Source organism: Acyrthosiphon pisum, chromosome A2 (assembly GCF_005508785.2).
Source record: "Acyrthosiphon pisum isolate AL4f chromosome A2, pea_aphid_22Mar2018_4r6ur, whole genome shotgun sequence".
Classification (NCBI taxonomy): Eukaryota; Metazoa; Arthropoda; class Insecta; order Hemiptera; family Aphididae; genus Acyrthosiphon; species Acyrthosiphon pisum.
This window is the reverse complement of record NC_042495.1, coordinates 62,340,224-62,351,669: the sequence shown is the minus strand read 5'-3', so window position 1 is coordinate 62,351,669 and position 11,446 is coordinate 62,340,224. Positions and strand designations below refer to the sequence as shown.

General features: G+C 29.5%; 3 protein-coding genes across 6 annotated transcripts in view; 2 read left to right on the top strand and 1 right to left on the bottom strand.

Annotated features, from left to right (window-relative positions):
• LOC100163883 (ATP-dependent Clp protease ATP-binding subunit clpX-like, mitochondrial) overlaps window positions 1–1,135 on the top strand; it is a 15,226-nt gene extending 14,091 nt beyond the window's left edge. Inside the window, exon 12 of the mRNA XM_003243310.4 lies at window positions 474–1,135. Coding sequence (XP_003243358.1) covers window positions 474–638 — 165 coding nt within the window. The 3' untranslated portion in view covers window positions 639–1,135. The remainder of the gene's footprint in view (window positions 1–473) is intronic.
• A 4,672-nt stretch (window positions 1,136–5,807) lies between these two features.
• On the top strand, window positions 5,808–9,857 carry LOC100161823 (protein phosphatase methylesterase 1). The gene is made up of 9 exons (XM_008183106.3): window positions 5,808–6,136; window positions 6,219–6,399; window positions 7,170–7,279; window positions 7,349–7,597; window positions 7,992–8,057; window positions 8,125–8,266; window positions 8,498–8,675; window positions 9,038–9,170; window positions 9,587–9,857. Exons 1-9 carry the CDS (start codon window positions 6,069–6,071, stop codon window positions 9,603–9,605), a joined length of 1,146 nt encoding a protein of 381 aa, XP_008181328.1. The 5' UTR covers window positions 5,808–6,068; the 3' UTR covers window positions 9,606–9,857.
• The window catches only part of LOC100159777 (calcium uptake protein 3, mitochondrial), a 19,681-nt gene continuing 17,741 nt past the window's right edge, over window positions 9,507–11,446 (bottom strand). For all 4 annotated transcript variants that reach the window (XM_001950026.4, XM_008183108.2, XM_008183107.2 and 1 more), the window contains 2 exons: window positions 10,411–10,568; window positions 9,507–10,188 (listed from right to left, as the gene is read on the bottom strand). In XM_001950026.4, coding sequence (XP_001950061.2) covers window positions 10,117–10,188; window positions 10,411–10,568 — 230 coding nt within the window. In that variant the 3' untranslated portion in view covers window positions 9,507–10,116. The remainder of the gene's footprint in view (window positions 10,189–10,410; window positions 10,569–11,446) is intronic.

Sequence of the window (11,446 nt, the reverse complement as noted above, 5' to 3'; positions counted from 1 at the left end):
TTTATTTCAAAATAAAATGTTTAGAGAGGGTAAATCGTTAGTGTAGATGACGAGGAACTTTTACACGTATAAGATAGGTAATTACGATGAGTAGGGCCCAATGACGTCACGTGGCTATTTTACATTTCTTAATATCTCTTAAAGTAATAATTTTTTTTACATCGGATTTTCACCAAATCATTTAATATAGCCATAGTTACAATAATTTAACATTTAAATCATTTTTTTTTTTTTGTGTTGTGTGCTCTTTTAACATTTACTAATGAAATACCATGAATGATTAAATTCATTAATTATTTCAATTAAATATAATATCAGCCAAACTATTGTCTCAGCTTATTTGTGTCGTTGACTAAAAATGTGCTTACATACTATAATTGTACTTAACTACTGCACTGTCAACTATTAACTTTATCAACTGTGTAAATAGTTCAATAATAATTTATATGACAAATTACTTACAATTTCTACAGGAATCCATTTTGTTGGACCCAATGTTTGAAATACCTGGATCTGATGTAGTTAGTGTTCATGTCACTGAAGATGCAGTCAATGGAAAAATGAATCCACATTGTATAAGAGGCCGTCCAATTGATGAAGGAGAAGCCAAAATGGATACAAGAGCTAAAGTTGAATGAATTAACATTGTTTTTAAAAATGTATATTAAATATTGTCAAAAACTACTAAAGTTTGTTGAAAAATTATAAAAACCTTCATTCTAGAAACATCTATTTCTTGTTAAATTAATTTTGTTTCTTTGTCATTAAATTATTTTAATATTTAGGTTTAAAATGTTCTGTAAATTGCATTATAAGAGTATAAGTACATAGTTTATGTATTATTTGTGATACTATATGAGATATAAGTATTCATAAATAAATCAATTCTTAACAATAATATTAATTATTATTATTTTACTTTAGAATATTTAGTTATATTATTAAATATCGACTTATTTTTGGATATGTGATAACCATCGATTCATATTAGGTATGTTGTATACTTGTGTCATTGATTATAATTTTAAATAATATTTACAATATTTATAATCAATGGTTGTATGTATAATTATTATTATGCAATATTAATATTTATTGAATTTTAAAAAATAAATAATTTTTTTTTAAGTCATAATTTATGAAGCGCCATTTGTTAAACCCTTTCACTACTCCAGACGTACTATAACGTCCAAAATATTTATCCCATTCACTGCTCCAGAAAGTGCCACAAAAACCGCTGGGGCAGTCAGTGCAATATCTCTGTAAAGAGGCAATGCCTCAAGGGTGTTGGTTCCCGGGCCCCGCCGCCATCTAGATCTTTGCATTATGTTGAATGTTCTCATCATGTTCAAGTTAAATTAAATAGAAGTTATTGATGAATAAATTAATTTTTATAATTTTAGTATGCTATTACTTAGTTACTATATTTTATCAGAACAGAGTCCTCCAGTATGTATATATTTGCTCTTCCGAGTGTTAACCCTAAGATATTAACCCTAAGAAAACCACACGGGTCGCAATTTGCGTACAATTGGGACAATACTATTATTATTATTTATAGATAAAGTGATATTCAGAATACATAATTTGAGGGGCCCCGCACAAGCGCGGCACCCAATGTGACCGCACCGCCCCCCCCCCATCGTTCACCAGAAAAAACTGCAAATTACAGAGAAATTGAGGAAACTTTAGTGGCTGATCGGTAGACACTCCGAACTAGCTGACCTTACAAGCTAGAAAACATGAGATAAAGTTAGATCAACACACCAAACCAGCAGAAATAGCGCTGAAGACATAAGGCGTCTCGAAGACCATATGACTTAGTATGAAATATTAGACTAAGGCCGGGACCTCTCCAGTCTCCACTGGGAGTGATTACCCAAACATGTTCTTGTATATATTTACTAAAATATGTATTCATTAATATTTATGTGCACCTCTAAAATGTATTGTTAAAGATCATTGAAACCTTGTAACCTATACTGTACAGGCATACCTACAGCAGAGCGACATCTACTTACAGTCTTACCCACCTTTTAGATTCTGAGTGGAACGATGAATGTATTGATTTTACAATGATGTGTGTTTTTTTTTTTTACATTTTTTTTTTTTACATTTTTTTTTGTGCCTGTCATCACCTTTTAGGATAGTAAAAGTGCTTGGATTTTCTTCAACAGTATCTTGTTCGATGGGAAAGTGAATCTATTTGGTGGATTCGGGAGTCAAAGTTTAAAATTCCCAAAAGTTTGAAAACGCCGGGAAAAATAACAAAATTAAGGAAAAACGGAAATAATTAATTTCGATAAAACCGATTTTGGTTTATGGTGTAACTCTAAAACAAATGACTATAGATACATGACATTTTCACTGAATGTTTATAATACCATTTTCTAAACGCCATACAATTTTCAAAATATTTTGACTTCTTTAATGTTTTGAGCTTTTTACGGACATTTTCAGTTTCAATTTTTTTAGTTTTTTTTCTTTCTTCAAAAAGCGTTAAAATTTAATACAAGGAATCTAATATATAGTTACAAAGGCAGTTGAAAAATATTAAAGTACATAGACATAATTTTTTTATATAATCATTAAAAGTTCGAATTTTGACAAAATACATAAAAATCATGAAACTTTGCATATTATTTTGAGTTAGAAATTCCTAAAAATGTTTCTTTTTAAATCTAAGATTTGAAAATTGAATACAAGATTCCTCATAAATTTATATACCTTTAACAAAAAAAAAATTTCTACCGAAAAGTCAAATTAAAATTTGATGAGCATTTGAAGTTTAAAATTCAAACAGGATATACTCACGATTTCTCATGTTCCATAGCCCATAGGTACTTGATAAAAATAAAAGTTAAATTAAAGTTAATAAAATTTTGTATCAAATTTAAAATTTAAAAAAGCGGGTTAGTGGATGTTGCTCTGCTGTACAGTAGGTTACAAACGAGTCACTGTATAATGGATTATATTAAAATTAAAATTTGAATTCAATGATATCAATGTATACCTACGAATGTACCTACGAACAACGATTCTGAGCAGAGACGGTTTGTCAGTCTGGATATTTTATTTTGTTATTATATTTTAATATTTTATTATAGCCTGTAAGTAGGATTAATATTTTGAATTACAACAAAATAACTAAAATCGTTATTTTTATTTTTATTCCTTTCTAATTTCTATGGTGATAAGCAAAGTGTTAGAAATTAAAATCTCAATTTTAGCGGTTTTTTGTAGTTTGTCGGTGGTTTTTCTAAATGACCTTTCTAAAGTACCCTACCATCTTGATCCAATTTGCTAAAATATGAGATACTATATTATATTGATATCGAAGCACTCCTGGTAGAAATTTTGTATACATGATAAAAAAAAATTTTAAAAAAGCGGGTACAGTAGTCGGTAGGTTACAAGTGGGTCAATGTACAATGGATTGTATTAAACTTGAATTCAAAATATAATATCATTGTATAAGGAAAACGATTCTGAGCGGAGACGGTTTGTCAGTCTGGATATTTTATATTGTTATTATTTATTATAGCCTGTAAGTTGAATTAATATTACAATATTATTTATTTTATTCGTTTCTATGGTGATAGACAAAACGTTAGAAATTAAAATCTCATTTTTAGCAGTTTTTCGTAATTTGTCGGTGGTTTTTCCCGTGGCATTAAATAACTATTGAGAAAATCTAAAGGAACAAGTCTGGTTTGCCGGGCACCATTTTTTTTTGAAATTTTTTTTTTAAAAAGGGTTGTTTTGACGAGTTAAGAACGATGGTGCAAAAAAAAATTTGCGGAAATGATTATTTTGGAAGTTATAGCTTCCCAAAGTTAACGATTTTACGTTTATACGCGTGCGCGCAAGACTACTATAATGCCGCGCGGAGGACCTCGAGATTTTTATTTTAAAAGTTACAAGTCTCATTTTGTTTTATTTTGTTGAATTTTTATTAATTATTCAAAGCATTCATTTTCATCTTCATCTTCCGTTTCATACTATAGTTAATTACAGTAAATACAGTAAGCAGGGCAGTGTTACACAGTTAGCGGCACTCGTCGCTACGCTCCTCGCCGCAAATCGAAAATATCCCACGATTTGTTGTATAAAACCACCTCAGGTGAACCTCGGTTTTCCTCAAAAATTCCCCGAAACTTACCGTTCAAAAGTTATGGAAGTTCCAAGTTGCAGTGATTACGCGTGTATTGGCACTCGTCGCTGCGCTCCTCGGCGCCGTCGCTCCGCTCCGCAAATCGAAAATATCCCCCGACTTGCTATGCAACACCACCTTAAGTAGGTTACAGGGTAAGTTATGTCGTAGTACATGGGCAGTGTTACACAGTTCGCGGCACTTGTCGCTGCGCTCCTCGGCACCGTCGCAGCGCTCCGCATATCGAAAATATCCCTCGACTTGCTATGCAACAACACCTCAAGTAGTTCACAGGGAACTTTTCTACTTTACCGGACACTTTTTTTTTGAATTTTTTTTTTTTTTTGAAACTTATGTAGTTAAACACGCTGAAAACGATGGTGAAGTCCAAATTTAGCGCACGGACTTAGTTTTGAAATTATGGCCTAATGAAGTTCGCTATTTTACGATTTTTGGCATTTGAGCGTCACTAGTTTACCGCACCTATTACGAATATTGATTTTTTTTTTTTTTGAAACTTATGTATTTCAACGAGTTAAGAACGACGTTGCAATCAAAATTGGAAAGCCAGACTTCGTTTTGAAATTATATGCTTAGGAAGTTTCAAATTCTGAGTTTTTACGCATACCTACGCTCAACGCTCTATAGAAGCTCCCTACGCCTGCCGGCTCTGGTCGCAAAACTCGAGGTCCTCCGCGCGGCATTATAGTAGTGTTGCGCGCACGCGTATAAACGTAAAATCGCTAACTTCGGGAAGCTATAACTTCCAAAATAGTCATTTCCGCAAATTTTTTTTTGCACCATCGTTCTTAACTCGTCAAAACAACCCTTTTCAAAAAAAAAATGGTGCCCGGTAAACTAGACTTATACCAATCAAAAAATAACCTCATTAAGTACCATCTTGATTCAATTTGCTAAAATAAGATACAATTATGTTGAAATTGAAGTACTCCTTCTGGTAGAAATTTTGTATACAGGATAAAAAAAAAAAATATACACCATTGTAAAACCACTAAATCCGTTCAGATTTCAGAATCTAAAATGATTTCGTAGTTAAAAACTTAAAAATGTATAAAATGTTTAATTTTTATAGGAAAATTTAAAACAAGGTTCCACGTAAGTAGACATGCTGTATTGCTGTAACAAAAAACTCTAAAAAAAACTAAATGTATAATTTTTAACAAGATACAATTTTCTACCAACACTACACTCAAAAATTAAAATCTATGAATTATTTTTTATGTCTTAAAAAGTGATTACAGACACAAACATAAAATAAAAATAAACACGTCATTGTAATATAAATAAATTTATCGTTGTGAGCTCTAATCTAAAAAATAATAGGTTAAATACTTAATTATTGCTTTTGAGTTTACTTGCATTTGTGTTCATTTTTTTCCATAAGCGTTCCGCACAGTCAAGTATGACCCGTGTAGAATAATAATAGCCAAAAGTTATACTCCGGTTATAGGGAGGCATAACAGAATTTATGGTAAACAAACCCTAGAGGTCCACAACGACTGGTGTGTTTGCAGACCGAAGAACGAAAGATCAAAATAGATTTATGATAACGATTTATCAGTGGTAACTATTATCATTGTGTATCCTTTTTTTTAATGATGCCTGATAGTATGCTGATAGTAAATAGTGATAGGAATATAGGATTTGGGTGTTTGAGTTTGAGTTGAAACAGAACTGTATACATTGTACAGGAGTGTCGGGAGTCCGTTCCTCATTTATACGAATTACATACGTTTTACTGTAGAACTTCTACTTTTTGTTACTTAAATTGTAACCGTAATAAATTCAACTAAAAGAGAAGAAAAAACATAAATCGTTTGGTACTCAAGACATGTGAAAGAAAAAACACTAATATAGTCAATATAGACTCATAGTCAGATACTTACAGCTCACCATGTCTCATATTGGTAAATTCGGACTACACGGAGGAAACTTTAAAAAACCGCCTCAACGAAAAACTAGGTATGTGTACAAAGTGTAAAACAAAATGTAGCTGCATTAGTATTACCTACTGTATTATTAACGGGTTGGCTTGTTTGTTTAGATTGAACCGTTCATATGAAGAGTTGACTCCTATATCTTGGAGTGAGTATTTTGAACACAAACGCTTTGTTGACATTGACGGTAACAAGTTTGCGACCTACTCACTGGGTAATGTTGAATCCGTGCTGATTGTCTTGCTCCACGGCGGGGGGTTTAATGCTCTCACATGGTCTCTTTTTGCTGTGAGTATCACCATAATGTATTGATGTAATATCAGTTTGGTAGTTACTAGTGTTAGCATACCTAATATTTTGTCAGGATTAGTTGGTTTAAGAAGAAGTTAATAATAAAACAATAATTATATTTATTTAATCACAGTATATTATTGAAAACAAATTAATAAATATCATTAAAAACATTACGTTGCATTTCTACTGTCATTAGGTTTCAATTGATGCTAGTTGTATGAAATTATGTTTCCATTTTTTTGGTGTACAGTGTTATAATATATTTTGTATATATATATATATAAGTAAGCATTAATCATTGCAAACATAATATTCATGTAGTGTTTAAAATTTAAATCCTTGATTTTGTAAACACTCTTGATTTAATTAATATAATGTGATTACACTAAAACCTAACCTTAGGTGATTGCATTGAAAAATTAACCCATCTACATCAAATTTCAAACAGTCATAACTTGGTTTCTTTAATTTTTAGTCTAACACATATTATTCGGTAATTGAAAACACATATGACACAATTCAATGTAATCTTTCGAACTATTAAATTATTTACCTTCTCAAACAAGAAACCGATTTTGTTCCATGACCTAAAATTATTCAGAAATTTACATGTTTTATAATTATTTTATATTTTATTTTATAATTTATTGTAATTTCAAATTACATTATGAATGTTATTGTTTTAATACAATATTACGATATTAAATTGAATAGTGTTCAAGTATTTCAAATGCAATATTGTAAATTAAATAATTTTTTTTTAGAAACATTTAGTAAAACAATGTGAATGCCAAGTTTTAGCAGTTGATCTTCGAGGGCATGGGAATTCATTTACAACAGATGATAATGATTTATCCATGACAACTTTTACTAGGTATACTATTTTGATATATTTAAATTTTTGTACAGAATATTTTAACTGAATTATTAAAATGTATTGCAGCGATATCATAAGTTTATTACGTAAATCATATCCAGACAAAATGCCATCAATAGTTCTAATGGGACATAGTCTAGGAGGAGCTATTGCTGTAAATATTGCTTCTACAGCAGAATCAGATTTGCCAATTATTGGTTTGGTTGTCATCGATGTAGTTGAAGGTTCAGCAATGGAATCATTAGCTAGTATGCAAAGTTTTTTGAGAAGTCGTCCAAAATCGTTTAAAAGTTTAATGGATGCTATTTCATGGGGGTATGTATATAATATATTATGTTTGAGACTTAGATTTAAAGTTACTGCTTAAGTATTTAAGTAATTAATAATAACAGGTACACCAAAAACATTAAAATATGTTAAAATTTACTTCAAAACTCCAATTTTAATAATAATTGGTCAAACTTTTTGAAAATATTTAACATTATATAATACTTATTGTAATAAAATTTAATTCATTTAAAATTAGTTAACATGTTCTAAGTGTCTAAAAAAAACATATGTTTAAACTATTAAAAACTTGTAATTTTAGAAGTTACTACCTAATGTTGAAATACCAGATTATCTGTACACCTTTATAAAAGTTATTGATAGAAAGTTACATGTTTTTAGTGTTAATTAAATTTATTTTTGTTACTGTTGGCAAATTTAGAATGGGAAATGGTCATATAAAAAATGAAGAATCCGCCAGAGTTTCCATTCCAGGACAGATAAAAAAGTAATTTTATAATTATTCATCAATCTGTTATTTAAATTTTAAACATTGCTAATTGATTTGGTTTTAGTGTTGCCACTGGTAAACTTGGTACGGACGAATTTGAAGAACCAACAATTGAGACTCCAGTATTAACAGAAGCTATTTCAGAATCTCAATATTCAATAGATTCTATTATAGAAGATGAAGAGTTTGGTGCATCTTCATTTTCTGTGAGTATAACCATTGATTAAAAATACTATAGATCGCTCACTGTGGTACAAAATATGCTGCCCCGATTTACTAGCGGTTCTGATGTTATAAGCCAGAAACTGACTTGGCGGCTAGGTTTAGTAAATCGGCGCAGCATATTTATTACCGCAGTGACTATAGTATTTATAATCTATGTAGTTACTTTTATTAAATTATTATATGAGTTTGTTTATTTATATCTTGTTTTCCAGAATGAAAAATCATTGGGCAATTATACATGGAGAATTGATTTGTGTAAGACAGAAAAGCATTGGCCTGGATGGTTTCAAGGACTTTCAAAAAAATTCTTATCTATACATGCGCAAAAATTATTATTACTGGCTAACATTGATCGTATGGACAAAGATTTGACTGTTGGTCAAATGCAAGGTAACATCATATTATTATTTTTTTTTTTTATTGGTCTAGAGCTCGGCAACTTCGACCTATAGCTATTGTAGGAATTACGTTTCGTATGTTGTTTCGGTTGGTTGGCAACATGTATATGTGTGGCAAGGTTTTTGCCACTATGGACCAGGTAATCATCCATCCAAGAACTAGTGCAGCGGCCGTTGTTTACTCTCAATCACATTGCGTGATTGATTTTAGCCACTGCGCCGTTCCGAATCAATAACATACTAATGTATCAATGAATAATTTCACTTAGTAGAAGTAAATTCAATGCCTTGATTAGTATTATTCTGAATTGTTCATAAATTAAAAAAATATTTTATTTTATTTTTCATTTTTAGGTAAATTTGAAATGCAAGTATTAACTAGAGTTGGACATGCTGTACAAGAAGATGATCCAGAAAAAGTCGCAAGTATCTTGTCAAATTTTTTGGTACGAAACAAATTCGCTAATCCAACAGGAGATTTTGTTCGGTAAGTTAAAATATTTGGTTAAATTTGAAATATTTTGGAAGTATGGTGATACTACATGCATTTTTAAAAATAAACTAAAATAAATAATTAGGTACATTTTGGAATGGTCACAAGACAGAAGATAAAAGTTAATGAAAAGGTTAGGTTGTGTATCATACATTTGCATAACAATTTATAAATGCAAACAGGCAGTAATTAATTACAATTTATACAATGGACATAAATAAAAAATAATGTTTGACAGTTTTTGAAATTTGGATTTTTCATTTGGACAGTATTGTGTTAATAAAATAGTCTAGGATGGATGTGGATGAAAGTGACTAATACAATCAAACATAAACTTGTTATAATATTTATATTAAATGTTGATTTGATATCAATGTTGTATTCAATATACTTTGAAATGTGTGTTGCAGTATTCTTCCTGGCTGTTAAGCCATGTCAATCAAGTATTCAGCTGACCAATAGCCTTCTCAAATGAATAAGATTATTGGGTATGTCGATTTAAGGTCGATCTATGGGTTAGACATATTTATATATTTTTAATACAAATGCTTATAACTATAACAAAAACATTGAATTATGTAAACAATTATTAAAAATGACATACATGTAAGTGGATGTATAAACTGTATCCTATTAATAATTAATACTGTACTTATTAAAAAAACAAGCATGTGTAATTTATTTTCCTATGCAGTTTACAATAATCTGTATTTTTATACATATAAAATTTGATTTTGTTAAGTGTTCTTAATAAAATTTATTTGTGTTATATTTCTTTTGAAATGTATTTTTCCATTAGTCATATCTATAAAAAAATTTAATTTAATTTAAGTATCGATTATAAATATTTATAAATTGAAAAAACAAACAAGTTACTCAAGTTATTAAAAAGAGACAAACATTTAATAAAATAAAACTTAATTTAAACTAGAGTGTATTATTAATTAGGAGTTTTAATTTCATGTTTCAAACAGATTTTGAATGCATCCCATCCTTCATTTTTTGTGTATGACTATAACAAAATACCAACATAAATTATTAAAACACATATTTAAATTTTTAAATACTATAGAACAGTTTTATATATTAATATTTACAAAAAAATATGTTATGGATTCATATAATAAGAATTTGTCACGAGTCATTGACGAAAGTACCTAAAAGGAATTAATTTAATATTCATATTTTGAAAACAATCACAACGGTAGAATGTAATACTATACCAAATTAGTACCTTGAATCCTCTATTTAGCCGGTCCTTCATAATAGCAATAAACTCTCTATAACTCAATTGACCATCACCGTCCTCGTCAAATATGGCAAACACGGTATGCACAAGGTGCTTGCTCAAACTGGTCCCTGTACATATTTTAACAGCCCTATGAAATTCATCTGCAAAGTAAATTAAAATATTATTATAATGGCTAAAATAAAAATATACCAATGAATGATGAAGTTCCTACATCTAAATGTTAATCAGTGTTAAACAATTGGAATTTAGCTGAGTTTCTTAAGTAAATAAATGAGTGGTAGGTAACATTATTTTTTTAAACTGTAATAATTATAAAATATATTTTGTACAATATAAGCGAATTAAAATAATACCATAACAACTAAAGTCTAAAATTACACTACTTTATAGTTTGTGAAATGTATAATTATTAATAAATAAAGGGGGCTGGCTATGGGGGTCTGAGCCGACCGGGATCTATAGGTTAGTTGTAAATGATTATTAGTGTGAGTATTCAATGCGGTCACCATTCCAATATGCGCATGGACATGTAAATAAATCAATGACAATATAAAATTAATTATACAAATTTTACGACGACTTGCTTATTGTTTTGAAAAACATGATTCTGAAAAAATATTTGAATTCAGCAGAAAAATGTCAGTAGATTGTATGAAACAGTTTCCATATTTAATATGAACTTGGATTTAAATTATGATTTTAAAAAACTCATATTTTCAAGTGTTCAATAAGGTACAGCTCACAATAATATAAGATTTAATTTTTACAGTGTTCTATACAATTTATAGACAATTTACTGCAGAGATCAAATTTTTTTTTTCAAAATAAAAATTAACTTTAATTTTGTCAAAACTTAAGGTATTTTGAGTTTTGAGCTATAATTGACTGCAGTAGCAGGCACCTTAAGTAATTTCCAGCCCCTCTGCATTTTTTATTTTTTATTGTTGCTTATGCTGTTCAAATACTAATATTTTATTTATTAAGGGGGCTGCAGCCGGTTTTGACAAAAGTCAAAACT